General features: G+C 49.9%; 1 protein-coding gene across 4 annotated transcripts in view; it reads left to right on the forward strand.

Moving 5' to 3' along the window:
- LOC309529374 (phosphofurin acidic cluster sorting protein 2-like) overlaps nt 1-21,952 on the forward strand; it is a 182,001-nt gene that overhangs the window by 147,022 nt on the left and 13,027 nt on the right. For 2 of the 4 annotated variants that reach the window (XM_082217423.1, XM_082217424.1), the window contains exons 5-19: nt 99-258; nt 1,055-1,146; nt 1,738-1,818; nt 3,488-3,547; nt 8,854-9,005; nt 12,838-12,931; nt 13,560-13,631; nt 14,938-15,065; nt 15,733-15,865; nt 16,487-16,591; nt 17,777-17,883; nt 19,346-19,500; nt 19,795-19,905; nt 20,535-20,637; nt 21,051-21,122. In XM_082217423.1, coding sequence (XP_082073549.1) covers nt 99-258; nt 1,055-1,146; nt 1,738-1,818; nt 3,488-3,547; nt 8,854-9,005; nt 12,838-12,931; nt 13,560-13,631; nt 14,938-15,065; nt 15,733-15,865; nt 16,487-16,591; nt 17,777-17,883; nt 19,346-19,500; nt 19,795-19,905; nt 20,535-20,637; nt 21,051-21,122 — 1,625 coding nt within the window. The remainder of the gene's footprint in view (nt 1-98; nt 259-1,054; nt 1,147-1,737; nt 1,819-3,487; nt 3,548-8,853; nt 9,006-12,837; nt 12,932-13,559; nt 13,632-14,937; nt 15,066-15,732; nt 15,866-16,486; nt 16,592-17,776; nt 17,884-19,345; nt 19,501-19,794; nt 19,906-20,534; nt 20,638-21,050; nt 21,123-21,952) is intronic. The other 2 variants (XM_082217425.1, XM_082217426.1) reach the window with 1 other exon arrangement.

Below are 21,952 nucleotides of genomic sequence, written 5' to 3' on the forward strand. Positions count from 1 at the left end.
GAGCCCCAATACATGTTATTCTGCCTCCCTACGGCAGGTCACTGGCCTGCTCCAGAGGCTTCCTCCTGTGTGCTGAGTATCATTGATCCCTTATTCAGGTCATGCAGCACCCGACAGATGGAGGGCAGCTCCTGGGCCTCCACAGCAACATCAAGGATGTGAGCATCCGAGTGGCCGAAATCAGCATCTACTCTCTCTCTAGCCAGCCCATTGATCACGAGGATGGAAACGTCCCCTCTGGCCCCAAAATCAAAGCTGGTAATGTGTTACTTATTTTTATTTTATTTTATTTATAAATTTTATTTTTCGGTTTTTCAAAAGAAATTTACAGACATGCAAATAACAAAAACACAAATCGCATATATTTGACTCCTTCCACCCCACTTTTGTGGTTTTTTTTGAAATTTTAATTTTCATGCTGCATTTTCCACATTACTCCATCTTTATTTTTTAGTTTCTCATAATCTAACTGCTAGTTTTACGTTAGTCCTGCTAATGAGCTTATTTGTATACATGAGTTTTTCAAATATACCACAAAATTTCCCCAATCTTTAATAATTTCTTCTTCTTGGTTTCTTATTACACCCATTAATCTTGCCATTTCGGCATAATCCATTAATTCTATTGTCTAACTATCCCTAAAAGAAAAGCTTCAGGGTTGTTGTTTTTTGTTAAAAGTTATCGCAAACATAGTAATGTATTCCTTAAACCTAAAGCTTCTCTGAGTCTAGTACCTAAAAACTGTTTTGGTCAGGTTCTCATCCAACTCTCATCTTTCTCTTCACTGACTTTCTATCCTGTGATATGTCTTTTCCTACATCCATCCAGAATAGCTTTGTTTCCTAAACATGTCCTCTGTTCTTTCACTCTGCTTGTGCCACACCTCTTCCAGAATCCTTACAGTGGCTCCCTGCCATCAGTGACAGATTCCTAGGCCTTAATGGCAAACTCAGTGGCTCTGTTCCATGTTTTCCTCTATTCCCCCAGACTCCCTTCCTTTCCCTTTGCTGGCTCAGTGCAGTTTGGCCATGGTCTCTGCCTTTTCCCGTTCCAGATCGCTCTCCAGATATTGACAACTACTCTGAAGAAGAGGATGACAGCTTTTCCTCCGAGCAGGAAGCCAGCGATGATGCTGTGCAAGGCCAGGTAGCTACCGACCAACCAGCCTGCTGTCCGTCTGTCTGTCTATTCGGGTCTCACCTTCCCTCTATGACAGCGGTAGCCAATGTGGTGCCTCTCAGGTGTTGCTGGACTAGAACTCCCACCATTCCTAACCATTGGCTGTGCTGGTTGGGGCTGATGGGAGTTGGAGTCCCAGCCATGAAGGCAGCACATTGACTTCTGCTGTTCTCCCCCTGTTGCCTTCAAAGTTATGCTGCTGCTTTAGCAGCTCACCTGTATCCAATCTCTGAGCAGTATTGCCATCAGTTACGTACAGTGGTTTTGCTCACCCTGAAAATGGTATTTCCATCCTGAGGGCCACAGTCCCTTCTGGGCAACTTTTCGAGGGCCACATGGCAGGTATGGGCAACAAATTCTGCCTTTCTACAGCAAGCTAGTTTCTACTCTCTCCTCCATTCAGACCAGCCAGAGTCTTTATCAAGTTCAGGGACACATTCTGCCCAGTGCGAAATAAGGCCAGTGAGGGGAGCTGCCTGGTGCATCTCTGAGGGCCACGTGGAGAGGGGTGGAACTTCACATTCTTCTGATTCCATGCTGCCATCTCTCCCTTCTCAGGATTTATATGATGAAGAGGATGAAGTGAGGAAGCCGAAGAAAGCCAGGCGGAAAATGATCAGAACCACATCGATGACCAGAGTAAAGACAACCTTCCTTGCTTTTCCAAAGGGGAGTTTGTGGGGGTTGGAGTTTTTATTTTATTTTATTCCCAGCGCAACAGACTAGATGCGGGAGGCTCTCCGATCCTCCCCAGCAGGTGGCGCCATAGAGGATAGCGCTCAGGCTAGAGTCTGGTTGACCAGAAGTTGAACTCGTTGGTATGCTGGAGAAGTTCATCTCCAGTTATTTCCCCCCAAATTAGCAGGAGCCGAGTAAATTGTGCAAAATAAGCAAATATGCTTAATCTGCGTAATAGACAAGCTGCGTAACTCATTGATCCCATATAACAGTCTTCTCCGCTGATGCCCTCTGGATATTGTTGGACTACAGTTCCCATCATCCCTAAGCGTTGGCCATGCTGGCTGGGACTGAATGGGAGATGGAGTCCCACAATATCTGGAAGGCCACAGATTCCCCACCCATTCTCTTAGCACATGCCTTTGTGTGGCAGCTGCTTTTCAGCAACCCGGCACCTTCAAGCCATCCATGCATGCAAACCCCCATCCACTGTTGATTCCTGACGCCACATCCCTCCATCCAAATGGCCGTCTACATGGCAGGCTTCTCGTGCGCCTGCTTACGCGCAGCACTTAGGGGCACACGAGTCAGCTGCCACATTGATTTGCATTTAGATGTGGCTGAAAGGGCTGCTTGTCAGCGGAGTGGCAGCTCTCTCAGGGCTGGGGCAGTAATGGGTCTTGACATTTTCCCACCCAAAGCCTGTATTCTGGCCTCGCAGATTCCAAGTCCTCTGAGCAAAGACCATGGCTGCTCCCACGTTCTGTTCAGTGCTCAGATGATTTATTAAGTAGTTGTACGTTGTGTTCTTGTCGTTGGCCATAGTTCAGCAGTAGAGCATCTTCTTTTCATGCAGAAGGTGCTATGTTTAATCCCTGGCATCTCCAGGTAGGGTGCAGAGAGACCCCTGTCCGAAATCTGGAGAGTCGATGCTACTGCTCAGTGCAGACAGAACTGACCTAGATGGACCCAGTGGTCTGACTCAGTATAAAACAACTTCCAGTGTCCCTGGCTTCCAATGGGAGGCTGGAGGAAAGGTAGTGTTGATAATAGGCAGTGCAAGAGAACTGGCCCATAAGCCGCTGTGGGGATTGGGGTGCTGTCAGCACCCATGGCAAGAGCCCTGAGTGGAGGTGGCGCTGATAAGTACAGGTACCTCGGGTTGCATACGCTTCAGGTTACATACGCTTCGGCTTACAGACTCCGCTAACCAAGAAATAGTGCTTCAGGTTAAGAACTTTGCTTCAGGATGAGATCAGAAATCGTGCTCCGGCGTCGCAGCAGCAGCAGCAGGAGGCCCCATTAGCTAAAGTGGTGCTTCAGGTTAAGAACAGTTTCAGGTTAAGAACGGACCTCCGGAACGAATTAAGTACTTAACCCAAGGTACCACTGTACTGGCCAGGGGGTGGTTGGTGCTGAGGGGGCAGCCTGCCCGACAATACCTGGAGCTGGGCCTTCTTAGGGTTTTTGTCCCTATCATTATTATTTTGGCTAGTGGGATTTGCCTTCAGGAAAACTTTTAAAAAACCAGCGAGGCATGTTTCTGTAGCCAGGGTAGGTGGGAAGTGAGAAGCCTCTAGCACTGTGATTGAAATGTTTACTCCCATCCCCAACTTCCTTCTCATTTTAGCAACCAAACTTCAAGCAGAAATTTGTTGCCTTGCTGAAGAGGTTTAAAGTGACGGACGAGGTAAGAAGCTGTGAGTCTGTCCCTGTCAGGCGTGTGGCCCGCCGGCTTTCTCTCTTCTGCCCTCCTCTTCCTCTCCTCCCACCCCCAACGGGTTCCTGTTTGCAGGAACAACACAACACCTGTCTCTGGGGCAGCTGGCAGCCTGTGAGCAGGACCCTGCTGAGGAAGGCTTAGCTAGCTCAGTGGTGGAACATTTGCTTAGAGCGCAGAAGGTCCCTGGTTCGTTCCCCATCATCTCCAGGGAGGACTAGCAAAGACTCCCTGTCTGAAACCTGGGAGAGCAGCTGCCGACCAGTGCAGGTGCTGCTCAGCTAGTTGGTCCCATTGTCTGACTCGGTATTAGACAGCTTCACTGTCTTCGGTGGACTTCATGCCTGTAAGAAGGTGTGGAGAACTGCAGACATCCCCCCCCTTACATTCCGGGGTTTACATTCCGGGGGCCCTGCGCACATAAGTGAAATCGCGTAGGGAGCATCCTCTATAAAAACACCCTTTAAACGCCCTCTCTGCCGCTCTCTCTTCAACCCCTGCCAAAAACACTGCATCCCCAAATAGCCACAACTAGAATTGGCGCTCCAGGACTGGCTGGCACGGGAAAGTGGCTGCTTCTGCGCCACTACACGGATCAGCTGTTAGGCGGGGAGGCTGAACAGAGTAAACAAAGTCCTGCTGCACCTCCGGTCTCTTCGGAGATTCCCCTGCCCTCACTGACGTCTTTATTCAGGCTCCGGGGAGGGTCTCCTTGTGAGCCACGAAGACGCTCGGGCTCTCCCTCTCTCCCGCCATTTCCGGGTTTGAATTGGATTATTTAATTATTACCTGGCGCCGCGCACGAGTCGATTAGTGCGTTAAGTTGGGGGGAGGGACGACGCCTATAGCTGGAATGGGAAAGGAGGCGCTGCATGGGGTGGTCTCCCAGCAGACCTGACACAGACTACTCTGTTTGCCTAATTTAACCCTTGCTGCAGACAGATGAATGGCCACTGCCAGGAGACTGTGGAGGGTGAATAATAATAATAATAGTTTGTTATTTATACTCTGCCCATCTGGCTGGGTTCCCCCAGCCATTCTGGGCAGCTTCCAACAGAATATTAAAAACACGATAAAACATCAAACATTTAAAAAAATTCCCTAAACAGGGCTGCCTTCAGATGTCTTCTAAAAGTCTGGTAGTTGTTTATTTCCTTGACATCTGATGGGAGGGCGTTCCACAGGGAGGGTGCCACCACCGAGAAGGCCCTCTGCCTGGTTCACTGTAACCTCACTTCTCACAGAGGGGGGACCGCCAGAAGGCCCTTGGTGCTTGACCTCAGTGTTCAGGCTGAACGATGAAGGTGGAGACGTTCCTTCAGGTATATCAAGGGCAGCTGGTTTCTTGCAGAGGCAAGAGAATGGCCTGCTTCCCTTCTCCACAGCCTGATGGCAGATCGCTTGCTTTGAGTACAGAAGGTGCAGTCTTCCAGCAGTAGAAAAGAATCTCTGGCAGCCAAGTTTGGGGTGGCTTCTTCTGGAAGGACCTCTGCATTGCACAGCGGACCGGCCTTTGGCAACCTGGTGCCCTCCCAATGTTTTGGATGGCAACTCCCGCCAGCCCCAGCCACCACTGGGAGTTGTAGTTGAGAACATCTGGGGGTTCAGGTTGGCAAAGGCTGCAGGAGATAAACCTGGACTAGGTGGGCCATTAACCCAGTATAAATCCACTTTGTACCGTATTTTTTGTCTATAGGACGCACTTTTTCCCCTTCAAAAATGAGGGGAAATGTGTGTGCGTCCTATGGAGCGAAGACGCCATAGCCCCACAGCCCTCTCCTGGCTGGAGAGGTGACGCGCGGCTATGGCAGGAGCCTCTCTGCTGCGCCTTTCCGCTGCTCCCTGACCTGCTCTTTGGGGCTGGTGGTGGGCTTCCCCCCGCCAGCCCCAAAGAGCAGGTCGAAAGGAACCTGAAGCCTGGAGAGCGAGAGGGGTCAGTGCACACCGACCCCTCTCGCTCTCCAGGCTTCCAAGGTAGCTGCCTGAACGCACCTTAAACGGCACCTTGTTTTAGAGCGGGAAAACAAGAGGGGGAAAATTCTCCCCCTCTCTGTGCAGCGCCTCCTGCCGCTTCACTAAAGGGGCGCTGGGCAGAGAGGGGGAGATTTTTTCCCCCTTGTTCTCCCCCCTCTAAAACAAAGTGCGTCCTATTGTCCGGTGCGTCCAATGGTGCGAAAAATGCGGTATATTCATAGCTGAAGTACAGATGGGATTTACGCCAGGACAAGGAAGATCAGAACCCCTCACCCCATGCTTGGTGCATGAGAAGTAGGTTAACTCTACTTCCTCCTCCCACTCTGGCAGCATACAAATGCCTGTTATTTCTTGCTTGCTTCCCACCCCCTCAACCTTGCTAGATCCCCTTAAACAAAAAACAAAACAAAAACCATTTCAGTCCGTCCTTACTTAGCATTCACAGCTTTCATCATTAGTAATATCCGCAAATGCCATTAACATGCTGTTTTAATGCCATCTTCTATGAACAAAAGGGGCGGGGGGGGGATGAAATTAAAAATCCTGCAGATATATTGCCCCTTTACAGTATTATTTATTTATCCTTTCGGCCTTGGTTAATCGGCTGGCTTCAGGTCACCAAAATGTCATCGTTAAGAGTTTCCAAGCAGGTCTTAGCAGATAATGTTCGGACGGGCAGAGGGGGCACAGCACCCCCCCCCCCCAGGTTTCATCTGTTTGATTGCATGAGATTGATGAGAAGTATTTGTTATGGCCACAACTAGAGAGAAAGGGGAGATTGATGGGTGATGTTGTCGGGTACCAAACAGCTGAAAAATGCTCTATCTGTGGTCAGAGTGTGTGCATTTTGATACTGCAGGGGAGCAAAAAGGGATTTCCCTCCCGTCCCCGCAAATTCATTAGATTATTGTTTGATTTTTGCCTGGTGTTGCAGAGTGCACTCCAAACTCCACTGGCTTTAGAAACCTGGGCAGACCACGATGCTGCAGGCATGTGCTTTCTACTTCTCTTAATTTCCCCCCTGTGGCCTGGTTCGAGCTTGAACTATTTATTTGTTTCGTCCAGGATATTTGTACCCTGCTCTTCAGCCGAAAAAAGTCTCCCAGAGCAGCTTACAATAAATCATTTGAAATGAGACACTCCTGACTAGCAGGCTGGCCATCTAAAAAAGACACAGTACAAAAGGGAAAAGGAGCAGGGAGGGTGGAAGAAGAAAGCAAACTCACTTTTAAAGTTAAATAGTCTTAACAATGACCAACTGGTGTTGTTGTTGTGTTTTTGTTGTGTATGTGTGTGTGTTTTACATGATGCACTTCTGCCTTAGAAAGGTAAATAAAGGTGTTTCAGAAGGGAGAATTTAAAAAAAAATTAAAGCTGCCCGGGGAGTAAAAAAGCTTGTTCAAAGGGGGGGCGGTATGGAAGTGACTAGGAGAATCAATTGTTTCTGTAGCTATACACAGAGCTGTTTGTCTTCTCAAAACTCCCAGTGTGGATAATTTCGTGTGGAATCTGATGCCTGGCACAGAATCTGGTAATTGGATTTTTTTGAAAAGACTTTTTTTATTGAAGCACAAGTATATGCATTGCGAGATGGAAAAGCAAATAACAGAAAACAAACGTGGATAAGACAGCTTATAAGAAATATAAATTGCCACAGCCCAGAAGACCTATAAAGAGGATTATTTTCATGAGTTGGGCAAGTGTGCCTTTCAAATTAGATGATGGAAGATGAATCCCCAGCACCCCTTTGTTGGTGTCAGACAGGTGGGGAGCAGGGGCAGAGCTGGGTCTCCAGCACCCGGAGCGGCACACATGCCGTGCACCCGGGGGCGGGGCAATCAGCCCACAGGGGTGGGGCCAATCTGCCCAAGGGGCGGGGCAATCCACCCACAGGGCCGATTGGTGCGACTACACAATCCTCCTCGGGGGCGGATCTTGATGCAGCACCGCCATCCTCCCCTACACCAAGGAAGGAGGAGAGCCGCAGCTTTGCTGCTCACCAGGCTTGGAGTCATTACAGGTAGGGGGCCCGTGCTGAATGTCACCCCCCTTCAGGATGACACCCGGGGCGCCCCACACACCCCGCACCCCCTTCCTACGCCCCTGGTGGGGAGCGGCTTTCACTCCAAGGGCCACGCAAACTTATAAGGAAGCTTTTGGGGGCCAGCAGTGAGTGTGGCCAGACAGAGTCATTGGCAGAATACAGGCGATGGCTCTAACCTTGGCACAATAGGCCACATATTCCATCCACTCAAAAATCAGAGGTTTTCACATCCACACCCACAAGACCCGCATCTCTTCCTCTTCCTGCCAGGCAAGCAAGGAGGCATCCTCTGAATTCAAAGACACATTCCCAGTTAGGCAAAAACCTCCTGATGAGGCCGTGGGGAAGGGCCAGGGAGGTTTATTAGAAGGGGGGGGGGTCCTGGGAAGGAAATGTGACCCCAAGCGCCAGATAGAGAGGTCTAGAGCGCTTCATTCATGCCTGAGGCCTAAGGTTCCACACACCCCGATAAAATAGATTGAGGAAAGCGACAGCCACATCCACACCACACATTTGAAGCACTTTTATACCGCTTTAGCAGGCAAGTCTCTCCCCCCTGCCCCCAAAAAATTCCAGCAACTGTTTTTTTAAAGGGTGCTGGGAATTGTAGTTCTATGGGGTCAGCACCCTTAACAAACAACAATTCTCAAGATTCCTTGGGGGAATCCCTGACTGTTAAAGTGATATCAGAGTGCTTTAATATTTTTAAATGTCACTGTTGGCTTTTAAATTTTGTTGCATAGCACATAACACAGGTTACAAATGCAAAAACAACAGAACCACCATAGCATAACGGGGCACATCAGTTGCACAGAGAAGTGTCACATCCAGACGTAAAGACCAGTTCAAGAATCTGTAGGGACAATTTAATCAAGAATATGTCTTGGAAATAGCTCCAGCTAAGAGGTGTTCCCCCCCCTCCAGTAGTTGGGGGTATTTTGCCTCCCTGCCTAGCTGTGTAACACAAAAAGGGATTCCATGTGCCTTAAAATTTGTCACATGCAGGGTTTTTTTAAAAAAAAGAAATAAGAAACTTTTCTATATTTCATGCTACAAAGATAATAAATAGAGTATGCTAGAAAATCTGTAATTTTCAACCTTTTCTGAATGGATTACAACACTTGGTGACTTAATTTTTTAATTTTTGGTCTTGGAAAGACGGGGTTACAAGTGGTGAAATTCATTTTCAAAATGGTCTTGTGGTGAACGTGAGAGTATACCCACCCCCACACCCCACTGTGTGTTTTGGGTTCTGCAGGTTCTGGATTCTGACCCAGTGGATCAGACGCAGGAGGTGGAAGAGGACCTGGGTCTGCTCTACGACAGCCTCGAGGAATGCAACAACAGTGACAGCGGCCCCGAAATAGAGGATAACGAAAGCGTCCACAGCACTCCAAAGCCCACCCTGAGGTAAGAGCCGACAGGAGGTGAGGCAAGAAGCTCAGGCCTCGTACCAACGGGAGACTTGTAGGGTTGCAAGGTCTTCCCCTGTGCCCTGGAGGCCATTTCCTCCTTCCCCAAAGGAGACACAATCCCCCTGGCAGACGGCGTGCCGGAAAAACAAGACCGTTCAGCTGCATGCACACCCTGCATTTAAAACACTTCAGGAATCCTGGGAACTCTTAGGAGTTGCTATGGATTGTAGCTCTGGGCAGGGCATTTATTATCTATTTCTTTATTAAATGCGTAACGCCACCCTTCACCCAGAGATCTCGGGGCAGCTCACAGCGTAAAAAACAGGCCATTTGGGCAGGTTAGAATGTGCTTTAAATACACTTTAAATGTTCGCAGCCTTGGTTTCCTTTCCCACTGTGAAGCCAGGCTCCTTGACGGTGCCCCAGCGGCAGGGTGTGACTTATGAGGCACAGCTCCTGCACTTTTGATTCATTTTCTGAGGGGGAAAGAGGGAGGTTTGGGACTATAAAGTAGCTGGGTGATAGATGCTGATAACTTGAGGCTGACCTTGGATTTGACAGGCTGATAGAGAGCCCTGCGTAAGCCCCACCAGAGACCGGCGTGGATTGATGGAGCAGGATAGCCCCTCCTCCGAGAGGCTGCACTGCCCGAGGGAGGGGAGGGCGTTACGATCACATCCATCCCTGCTTCAGAAGCAGCCCTTTCGCGTGTGCGCTTGGAAGAGGGGCAGGGAGGGAGATGGGGGGAAAACAATTGCATCTCAGAGCCTGGTAGAGGAGGTACCTCACTTAGCAGCTGTATTTAAATGGCTTGTTCTCTGCTGGGCCAGGCTGGAGCAATGTGGAAAGACAGAACATACATATTGGTATTTTATATTCTCTTAGGATCCTGCAGATCCCCTTTCTCATCATAGAGCTGAGGAAAGGGTGCAGAAAAGCACAACCAAATGATCAGGGCAGGAGCAACTCCCCTGGCAGATAAAGATCAAAACTTCTGGAACTTTGGGGTTCAGGGAAAAAAAAACACTCTTGGGAGATGGAGATGGTAAAGCAGGACTGGGGAGCCTGTGCCTGGACTCCTGACTCCCAGTTGCCACAGGCAGCATGGCCAGCGGTCAAACATGACGGGAGTAGCAATTTTACTACATCTGGAGAGCCACAGGGTCCCCAACGCTGGGACAGAGGTTTTGAAAAGTGTACATGGGTTTGAAGAACGGGGATGGTAGGTTTCAATCAAGGTAATGGATTTGGCAGTGGATTCAAGACTACTGGCCTCTGTAGTTGCCAAATGTGGTGATGGGCACCAGTTTAGGACAGGGATGGCGAACCCATGGCCTGCCAGATGTTTCAGGAGTCCAGCTCTCAGCATCCTCAATTGTGGGCCATGCTGATTGGAAGCTGATTGAGTCCAGCAACATCTGGGGGAGCCGTTGGTTCCTCACCACTGACTGGCTTTGATGGTTTTCAAGGGATGGAGATGGGACAAATTCACAAAGGATACGTTAGCCCAATGGTTGCTCCTAATTGCAAATTGGTACCTCCAATTATGTAGTCAGTTGCAGGGTTGGGGGGGGGCGCTTGTAAAGCTTCTAGGAAGTGTCTCGTTGGCCTTATTGCAGATATTAATGTTGCACAGCTTGAAGCAGCTGGATGCATAAAAACTGACTCCTTTTGGAACTGAAGCATTGCCCAGACCCATTAGATATTCTTCAAAAACGACTTCCGGCGTGGTGCACTTGAGGAGCAGGTCGGGGAAAGTGCTCTGCTTCAGTCGAGCACACCCATTGTGGAAAAACGAGGGGGGGGGCACGAAGGCGACACTCACCCCCTGAAAAAAACTGGAGAGGAGGTCTCCAGCCAAAAGCACTGAGCGGCGCAAAAAGGGGTTTCCTCTTACTTCATACCACCGAAAAAGATATAAAAGCAGTGAGGAAGGAAACAGGGGTCTGTATCTCCTCACAGCCTGCATTCCAGACTGCATCCTTCCTTAGGATACGCAGCTCCTGGAGAGTCTTTCACATCCCTACAGAGTCTGGGAACAAAGACTTCAGCCAACACCCTTCCAAAATGGTGAATTTGCAATTCAATACCTCTCATGTGATGTAAGGTTAAAACTACAGCCTGAGAACAATAACAGTTAATTATCAGCCCATCAAGGCAGCTCAGAGAGCCTTTTTTGCTCTGAATTTAGCTTCAGAGGAATCTTCCAGTTAAACCCTTCCACCAGTGCACACTGGCATTCCCATTTCATTGTGAATTAAACCAATTATACTTAACTGGTTTCTCTGTGAAACAGGATGCTGGATTAGGTGGAGTGTTTGACCTCTGAAATATTGCTATCCCTGCTGATCTCCAGCCATCAGACCCAGCAGGAAAAGGTCCTGCTCATTGCAAAGGATGAGAATGTGGCTTTATGCAACTTCCCAGAACGCAGAAACTCCTTAGTGAGGGAGTGGCTGCTAGGAGTGGCCTCTTACATAGTGACCTTGATGCATGGCCAGTGAAAGGTCAGAGGTGCACATCAGGCACAGAGGTCACCTTGAGACATATGATGGTTGTCCTTGCAAAGGTTACAAGCCTACTTGGTGGCTGCATGTGCTTGCTAAATGCTTTGCAGCTCACTGGTGACCAGAGAAGAGCAAGGGAAACCACTCTCTTCCTGTTTAACAAAAGCTTTTTGGCTGCTCACCTGGAGGCAACTGTGACTCTCCCAACATCTTCACCTACATTTGAGGTTCCCAGTCATTACGTTTGTCTGTACTGTCCAGAGCTGCAGCTCTGATGCACCAGGAACAGTCTGACAGGGTAGGGGGAGCTGTTGAAGCTGTGTCAGGCGTCTGAAGGCAGACACAGCCTAAGTCATTCCCATCCCCTCTGCTGACACCCCAGCAGAGGCCTGTACAGCACTCAGGCAGGCCCTTGGTGTAGATCTTGCAGTGTGACTATAAAATCCAGGCCAGAGCTTGAACCACTTGCCTTTGCCTCTCTCTCTGGGGCTTCTTAGCAACCTCATCATATTGCAATGTCTGCAGTTTCTTGCTCAGCAAAGTGCTGTGGCTCATTGGCAGGACACGTGCTTTGAATGCAGAAGCTCCCAGGTTCATTCCCTGGTATCTCCAGGTGTAGGCTGGGAGAGACTCCTGCCTGAAGCCCCGGAGAACCTCTGCAAGTCAAGGCAGACCAGGGTTAGCAGACCTTTTGCAACCCGAGGGAGGCGTTGCCTTCTGGGCAACTTTTCCGGAGCCGCATGCCAAATGTAACTTTTGTGCAAATTCTAGCGTGGCAAAAACCACTCGAGAGCACAAAGCAAGGATGGGGAAGGGGAAGGTGGTGGTGTTGCAGAGGGTGTGGGGTCTGGGCCAGATGAAGAAGCCTGGGGAGCTGCATCTGGTCCTGGGCCTGAAGTTCCCCACCCCTGGGTGTGGCCAGTAGATGGACCAGTGGCCTGAACTGGCCTATAGCAGCTTCCCAGTTTAGTGGACGTGACTTTTTCTGCCTGGAAACAGGGGTGCTTTGCTCTTGCGGTGTCCTTTCTCTGACTCGAAGGTGAAGACTTGCTTTCACGCTACTCAACGGGCCCCACCACCTCCCTCCACCCACCCCCCGCAACTGTCTTTGTGTGTCCATGTCAGGCCAGGCCAGGGCTCTGGTGACGGGTTTTTTTGCTTGTGGTGCTTCCTGGGGGCAGAGGCTGGGGAGGGGTTTGAGCCCAGGGGGCGGGGCGGGTGATGGTGACTTCACTTCTCCCTCATTTCTCTTTCTCTCTGTCTGTCTGTCCGTCTGTCTGTCTCTCTGTCCGTCTGTCTGTCCATCTGTTTCTCCTGCAGGCGCTTCTTTGAGGGCGTCTCTCACTCTGGTTCCCAGACTGAGATCAGCAGTCTGCACGGCCAAAAGGGGCAGGAGCGAGAGTCGGGCAGCCCTGTGAGTTACTCCTCCTCCTCCTCCTCCTCATCTTCCTCCTCCTCCTCTTTCCCCCTGCTAGCAGCCTGCCTGCCTGGGCCTGCCCCCTGCCGAACAGCAGTGGGGAACCTGTGGCCCACCTGATATTTACCGGACTCCAGCTCCCATCAGCCCCAGCTTGCACGGGTAATGGGAGTTGTAGTCCAACAACATCTGGAAAGCCTCAGGCTCCCCCCACCACCGTTCCAGAACCGGCCTGCTGTCGAGAGCAATCCCTGTTACATTTCTTCCTCCTTTCCCCCACCCCACCCCCTGTCTTTTCCTGGATAAGCTGCTTCTTTTCACAGTATAGGAGAGGTGGGTTAACTGGACTTACTGGCTCAGCCGCTGGGGTCACCCCGGTCCCTGCAGTGCTGGGGATCGGGCTTCCCTGCCCCCTGACCTCCGCCGCCATGTTGCTTCTCTCCTGGGGCGCCTAAACCAAGCAAAGTGTGTTTTGGAAGTGTTTTGTTTTCCCTGTGCTCAGCACTGACCTGCTTCCGCTCTCTTCTTGGAGATGCTTGAATCGGAGGTCCTATCTACTAACTTATTCAAACTTTTATTCTCACTCCTCTCCCCACTGCCTCCTCGCCTGTCCCCATTCGCCCAGGGAGAAGCAGAGAAGCGGAAAGTGGGTGTGCCTCGCGCCCAAGACGAGGGTGTCATGGAAACAGCGGCTATGGTGAGTCCAGCGTGATGGGTGATTACCAGCCCTCTCCGGGCAAGGCTTTGCTCGTTTTGTTATGCTATTTTGAAGGGTATTGGCAAGAAAAACCGACATTCTGTCGCCTATCCCAGTATTCCTTCAGCAATTAGACCTGTCCTGCACTCTGAGGAACTCCCAGTTCCAGTTTTTAAGGGGTTTGTCTCTTCTGAAGATGAAGGAAGTGAACCTGGTGAGGAACACAACTGGATCATCTGTGTGGATCTCAAAATGGTCAGCTTCCTGCTTGGACAACAGAAAAGCTTTACCTGAATAACAACAGCTTGTAGATGCCACTAGGAAACAAAAATAGCAGTCACTTGTGTGATCCTTGGGTTCTCGCCAAACCATGGGAACCCCAAAAGGCGTACTCTTCCGTTTTCCTTTTGTCCAGTCTCTAAGCATTTCCTCACAATTGTGACAAACAATATGCGGAGCCCATTTCTTGTCTTGGTCGCCCAGGGGAATTTCAAAATAGCTTTTATAGGCACGCCTCACAAACACTGTTATATTGCGTCTTTGACTAGGAAGTGTGTAGCAGGTGCTTCAGGTTAAGAACAGTTTCAGGTTAAGAACGGACCTCTGGAACGAATTAAGTTCTTAACCTGAGGTACCACTGTATCGGCAAAAGTTGGAAATTGAAAGATAACTATAGCATGTACACGAAAATCAGTTTCAGATTTGAAATCAGCATTGAAAGAACATATAAGAACTGTTGAAAAATCTCATGCAACAGAAAATGGGAAAAAAAATTGTTCCCCAGTGTAATTTAATGAAGAATGTAGTGCAATAATTTTTATGAAGGATTATTTATTACAACAGCAGTCATAAAGATGAAACGTGAAACACATAGAAAACGTGAGGTATACAAAAATTCTCACAGGGACGCTTGAAACGTAAAGCAACATAAAAGCAATACAAAATAATCGTTAAAATGAACAGCTGATCACGAAAGCTTGTATAGCTGCACAGGCATAAGAGAGTCTTCAAGTTGCTCTTGGAAGTCAGAAGCAAGGATGCTTGCCGGATCTCTGCCGGCAGAGTGGCAGGGACGCCAAGTATCCAGTTTCTAGCTGAAGCTGATCTGCGACTTGGGGGGCAGAGAGTGGGAACAGAGTTCTTTTCCAGGGCTGGCTCTGCACATTTTGCCCAGGGGTACCAGCCCAAGGGAAGAGAAGCTGGCTTGCTCCTGTCAGTCAGGCGGGGGAAGCGGCTGGCCTGGTAAACTAGCTGTTTGATGTTACCAAAGAGTGAAAGAAGAAAGACTTTCTGTGCATCCCCTCAGGAGCTGGAGGCTGATGAATCCTGCCCAGGAGGACCTGGCGAGACAGTCCTGAAGGAGAGCAGCGTGGACAGGCTGACCCAGCTGAGCAGCAGCAGCAAGCCAGAGTTCCCAGCCACCGTTTCTCCCAGGTAAAGAAAGCCTCTCTCTTGTGGCTGGTGGCGGAACAGCGGCTGCTAGCCTGTCGCTGTTTTGCGGGTGGGATTCTGTCGCATGCTGGCAAATCCAGGCGGCGCGACTGAAGTGCTCAGGCGACCGCAAGCCGCCTGTGGTCGCAGTGCTCTGAATGGGGATGGAAGAGGAGCAGGGCCTGGTGGAGGGGACACTACAAGAGTAGCGGCTTGATAATGGCACAGTCTGGATACTCGGGAAAAAGTGAATGAACAAAGCATGGCAATTCTGAGTTAAAACACCTTGTGTGGAAGCAGCTGGAAAGAGCTAAAATGCAATGAATTGTAACTTAATTGATTTGACAGGCACCCACCCACCAAGAATGTCTCCCCTGGAGATCCTTCCAGTCCTAGGTTTGGCACGTAGATACTGAAAGCAGGGAGAGGTGATCTTTGGAGGCATGGTGGCTCTTCCCTGCTCTCTGAATCCATGTGAAAGCCACACACACCCCGGAAATGTCTGGGACCCAGTGGGGTCTCTCTGAGCCTGGGCTTGTCACTTCCGCCGCTGACTTTCCCGCTGCAGCTAGTGGCAGCTGCTCAGTCACCCGTCAGGCTTCTCTTTTTGCCACCCGCCCGGTCCAGCTTCCTCTGTATCACTTCGACAAACCAGACTTTTGCCTTTCAGCAAAGTTGAGAACAAGCAGTTGTGGCGGCCGCGCAGTATGTCCGTCAAGGACAGGCAGAACTCCAAGGGCCAGGGCGATCGGACCAGCAGCCTGGACAGCGAGAGCTCCCCAGACTCACGGCAGGGCACCCAGGTCAGGCAGTGGGTGGGGGGAGGGGCTTGTAGGGGGAGGAAGGGTTCCCCCCCCCCTGGGAGGGAGGTGAGTGAATTGCTTGGAAGCGGTGGGTTGATGGGTTTTCTTTCCTTCCTTCCTTTTTCTTTCCTCCCTTTCTTTCTGTTGTTCCTTTCTTTTCTTCTTCCGTTTTTCTCCTTATGTATCTTTTGTAACTGCAATTTTACTGTATTGTGGGAAAACGTCGATTAAAAAATATAATAATAATAATAATAATAATAATAATAATAATAATAATAATGATGATGATGGGGTGGGTTGGTGGAGCTCTGAGATGAAAAGAATTGGCAGCTCCTGGCATCAGAAATGGGCCAAGCAGTGAAGGTTGGTCCATTAGGGGGAAAGGGAAACGATCCCATCTTCCTTAACCAGTTAGGAAGTATTCTGTTTATCATTGGCTGTGGCGCCACCTGCTGGTAGTCTCCTTGGCTTCAGCCCTACCAGTCCCAATGGACACCAGCCACTGCTGGGGCCACGAGGTCTTACCTGCCTTTGCCATCCTCTAGGTCTTTGCATAGCCAGCCCAAGGGTGGCTGTGGGTTCGTGCCAGTCTGTGAATGCTCCTCTGTTGTGCTATTGCAGGTGCCCCGAAAGTCTGTGTATGATCAGCTCAACCAGATCCTGGTCTCGGATGAGCAGCTGCCCGAGAGCATCATCCTGGTGAACATAGCCGAGTGGCAAGGCCAGGTAAGGGAGCCCTGGGATGGGCAGGGAAGCCTTGGAAACCATCTTCCTGCATCTTGCATGCCTCTAAAGCCAGCCTTTCCCAGCTGAATGCCCTTTGGGTGCTTGTTGGACTCCCATTAGCCCCAGTCAGCAGGGCCAGTGGTCAGGAATGATGGGAGTCGGAGTCTAGTAATATGCATGCTGGAAGCAGCTCTTTGGGGTTTCAGGCAGGGGGTTCTCCCAGCCCTACCTGGAGATACCAGGGATTGATCCTGGGCCCTCTTCTAGGCAAAGGCAGGTGTTCTACCCCTGAGCCACAGCCCTTTTCAGTGGGTTTTCAGCTCCCCCATAAAATGTCACCCTCTATTATTATTATTTGGACATTGAGCCAGAGCTTTGCCAGTGCTGCTGGAGGCTCCGGCTCAAGGAAACTCCCCTGCCTGAGAGTAAAGAAGAGGCTTAGTTCACATGAACAAGCTGGGAGAAACACCCCAAGCCCAAGTGATCTGGAGCAGAGGCCCTGAGCTCTCTTGAGTGCTTCCAGATGGGTATTTATTGTGGGATGAACACTCCTCATGCATGCAAAAAATATATATTAAAAATGCTGCATCCCTGCAATATAATTGGCATCAAGATGTCAGCTCCCTATCCCTTCTCAAATTTAATTTTCCAAGAAAAACCCACTGTTAAATAATTAAAAAACACAACTGTTGCCAATGACCCATTTGCAATATTTGAACCACCCTCTTACAAAATTAAAAACCCTCAGCTGGAAGCGCTGCCAACCAGGAAGCTTCAGTGGCTACATGTTTGTTTCCAGAGCGGATTTTTAAAGTGTGGGTAAAAGCCTCTCCAGGCTCAGGCAGGTTCATATGAGCACAGATACTCCTTCAAGTAACCTGGGTCTAAAGCCAGAATGGGGAACCTTAGAAATGCTAATGAGTCTCAAATCAAGCCAACAAATAAATGAAACCAACCTGTGGCTCCTCTAGATCTTGCTGGACTGAAAAATCCCATCATCCCTGACCATTGGCCATGCCGACTGGGGGCAATAGCTTGAAATTCAACATTCTAGAGGGCACCATGTTGGCGACTCCTGGATTTGGGGGAGAGCTCTGGTACCTCCCCAGCAAGTTATTTTTGCAAAGTGTTTGCATTTCTTCTTCATCCCATTCCTGCCTCCTATTTCTGGCTTCCTCTCGGCAGTATCTGTGCGACCAGCTGCAAGAGCACAAGCAGCCCATTGTCTCCACCTGCTCCATGGCGGATGTGCAGGCCGCTTTCAACACCATCGTCTCTCGCATCCAGAGATAGTGAGTATCGCCGGCGGGCAGCAACAAACCAGGGTCTGAGTGCCCCATGTTGGTTTTTCAGGTGGACCCCGAAGAAAGGACTTTGGGGGTTCATGTATGCAGGGGTTGCAGCCACCCAAGTTGCTAAGTGGTGTGCGCCTGAATCCTCAGGCTTGCGCACCACACGCATGAACTCAACATGCAGGTCTCTAGGAGGATTGGAATCTTCTGTGTTGAGTTAGTACCTGCGTTCATGAAAAATGCCCTTATAAAGAACGTGTCATGCCAGGATGTAGGAAAAGATTGGTTTGCTACACGGAAATAAAACAAGAATACAGTCATACCTCGGGTTACAGACACTTCAGGTTGAGTTTTTTCAGGTTACGGTCACGCCAAAACCTGGAAGTACCGGAACGGGTTACTTTTGGGTTTCGGCGGTTGCGCATGCGCACAAGCGCTAAATCGCTCTTTGCGCATGTGCAGAAGCGCCGATTCGCAACCTGCACGTGCGTGCACACGATGCTGCGGTTTGCGAAAGTGATTCCCGCATGGATCATGTTTCCAACCCGAGCATCCATGTGCGGGCAGCAACCATTAGACACCCACACCTTGAAATCTGTAAAGAGAGGGTCTGATGACCCCCCCAAAGCCTGGAAAGTAAGTGCAGAAAAACCTGATCTTGAAGAAAACGGAACTCAAAGGCACAGAACAGAGATTTGAGCCTTCTGCAAGTGCTAAGCTCTACTCTTCAGACCCCTGTGCTTGGCAAGGGGACAGCTTCACTCACCGTGGTCCAGCAAACTATAGGATTGATCATTGAGGTCCTTGAGGAGCAAAGAGGGGGTCCCATTGAAGCCGTGAGCTGGCCAGCCATTGAAAATATGGAGTTTATAGTTTGTGGAGAGGGAGTTTCCTGAGTAACGTAGTTCAGAAATCCTTTGAACTATGTGTTTACTGGTTTGAAGTAAAGAGGATGAAGCCTTGCTTTTGGGAAGACTGCATCTTTATCTTTGTGGTTTCTGGATAAGAAATGCACCTTGAAAGAGATGTTGGTGTCTGAGTAAAGTCTGGTTCCTGCAATAATATAAGCTTTTCTGGTAAATACAAGGATTAGTGTGCTGATGTTTTCTGCAGCTATTAGGTCAGGATGTTAGTCATTCATTCCAGGTAGTGAGCAGAGACCGAGACAAGACTGGGCAGGGCACCAGTGTTTCTCTCTCTGCCACCCCTTCTCCCTCCCTCTTTCTCCCTCTTTCTGCCAACCCCTCGCTTTCTTCTGCCACCCCTTTCCCTCTTTCTCTCTCCCCCCTCCTTCCCACTCGCATGGAACCGCTCCTGGTTTTGTCCAAAGAGTGGTAGATTCTAGGCTTTCTGATGGCAGTGGAGTAGTGAGGCGCCAGGGGGTGGGGTCAGTAGTTTGGCTGTGCTCTTTCCGGGGGGCTGCTTCTTTGTGAATCTCTCAGCCTCTCTCTTCCTCCGGCAGCTGTAACTGTAATTCCCACATGCCTCCCCCAGTGAAAGTGGCCGTCGCAGGGGACCAGAGCTACCTGAGCATCGTCCTGCGCTTCTTTGTGGAGCAGCTAGCCGGCAAGACCCCGGACTGGCTCAACTATCTCCGTTTCCTCGTGGTGCCGTTGGGTAAGAGCTTTGCCATGGCGGGGGGGGGGTGGCTGTCCTGGAAGGCCGCTGTGTCTTCCCTGCTAAGATGTCCGCCCTGGTTGACCTGTGGGAACGTCCCTTTGGCCTCTCCAACTGGAAAAAGAAAAAGATGGGCTGGAAATAGTGGAGGCAAACCAGACGAAACAGGATTTTGCCCTTTGGCACAGCTTCCTAAGGCGGTGCAAGCTTTGCTCTACTTGCCTTCTCCAGTGTCGTAGGTATTTATTTATTTATTTATTTTACAAAATGCTTCCTTTCCTCTGTCGTTCGCAGGCTCTCATCCTGTGGCCAAGTACCTTGGCTCTGTGGACAACAGGTACAGCACCTTGTTCCTGGATGCAGCCTGGAGAGAGCTGTTTAGCAGAATTGAGCCCCCTAGTTCAGGTAAGTAGTCCAAGCAGGACTTTTTAAAGACAACATCTTTATTGAAAATCCAAAAAGTACATAATTATATGTGAGACGTAGATAAAAGAGAGAGAAAGAGAAATAGAACCCGTGTAGAAGGGGAAAGAAAGGGGGTGGGACCCAAAACTGTATATTTTACAAAGTTGCTCTTGTCCTTTACCAGATCTTAACCTATAACAGTATTTGTAAGAATGGATTCCAAATATCGTGGAATTTGTCCATGGCAAGTCTGCGTTTATATGCAAGTTGTTCATAAGTTGCGAGTTTGTAGACTTCTTCAATCCAATCGTAGAAGGGAGCCACATTTTTATTTTTCAGTCTTTTTGCTGTGGTAAGGGCACGGACAGTCCTCTCGTATTGTCCTTTTGTAAGGTTCCATGTGCTGGGTATATAATTCAAGAGGATGTTTTGCTCTGTAAATGTCAGGTTGTTCCGTACAGTTCTGTTGATAGTTTCAGTTACCTTCTGCCAAAAATCTTTCAATATAGGACAAAGCAGGCCTGTCTCCAGCTGGGGAGGAGCAGGGTGGGACCGGGTGGGAAGGGGCAGGGGCCTTGTTCCTTGAGGAGGTTCTGCCTCGTCTAACTCTTCCACTCGCCTCCTTCCAGACACAGTGGATGTCCCTGGTCGGGTCGTCCAGTTCATCACTGGCGCCAATGTATCCCACCAGTTGCCCATTTCCGAGGCCATGTTGACCTACAAGCAGAAGAGGTAAGAGGCCATCTTCCTTTCATACACACACACACACACACACACAAACACACACACACCATGGCCAAATGAAGGAGCTACTTAGACCCACCTTCTACACCACATGGGACCCTACAATGGGCCAGGATTGCTTCCCCGGATTCCCAAGGGATAGTGTATTGGGTTGGGCAGTGGTGCAGAAGCTACATAGAGAGTCCCACTCTTTGTTGTCAGCTTTTCCCTGGCTCCTGGATAGCTCCAGTGTCTCTGAACCTGCTCCTGAAGCCCAGTAGGGTTGAGAGCAGAAGGAACAGGCAGCACTTCTGTCATGGGGCGGAGAAGAAAACCTTCTCCCAGGCGCCAGGAGAAAGGCAGGCCCGGTCAGTGGTTTTTGGGAATTGCAAGTACTGTTTCTGTGCTTCCTCCCCCCGCAGTTCAGGTGTGTGGGGTACTTCAAGCCCTGCTGTTCTCTGCTTGCCCCTACAGCCATCGGGGACTGGCACACAGTACGTACGGCTGGCTTGCTGCACTCCCCGCGGGAGCTTCTGCAGGGTTAGGGGCTCTGCTTTGGGCCGGGACATGTCCTGGGATGGGTGTCACCACGCCCCAGCCAGGCAGGGAAGCCTGTGAGTTTTGGGCACAGGGGAATCTCATATCCTTCAAACCGGGGGTGGTGGTGGGGTGTCCTTCAAACTCATTTCAGAGTCTTGGAGCATTGCCTTCAAGTGGAAGCAAAATGGGCATTGGCTTCTGAGCACTGCATCTCCACCTCCAACTCGCCACATACAATAGTTTTACTTGCCACAAAGTTAGACCTTGGATGCGGGTGGCGTTGTGGGTTAAATCACAGAGCCTAGGACTTGCCGATCAGAAGGTTGGCGGTTCGAATCCCCGCGATGGGATGAGCTCCCGTTGCTCTTTCCCAGCTCCTGCCAACCTAGCAGTTTGAAAGCATGTCAAAGTGCAAGGAGATAAATAGGTACCGCTCAGGTGGGAAGGTAAACGGCGTTTCCGTGTGCTTCTCTGGTTCGCCAGAAGCAGCTTAGTCATGCTGGCCTCCGGCTCCCTCGACCAATAAAGCGAGAGGAGCACCTCAACCCCAGAGTCGGCCACGACTGGACCTAATGGTCAGGGGCCCCTTTACCTTTACCTTTAAGTTAGACCTTGGACTTGACAAAATATGGGCAATGAAGCTCATGGAGCTGGGTTTTTTTGTAAGTGTGGGCAACATGTCATTGATGCAATAATAATGCATTGGTGGTAGATTTGTACTGGACCATTTTCACTTCATTACGCTTCATTAGTTGTTTGGTGCTGCTTCCTCAATGCGATCACA

Source organism: Podarcis vaucheri, assembly GCF_965113315.1.
Source record: "Podarcis vaucheri genome assembly, chromosome: 3".
Classification (NCBI taxonomy): Eukaryota; Metazoa; Chordata; class Lepidosauria; order Squamata; family Lacertidae; genus Podarcis; species Podarcis vaucheri.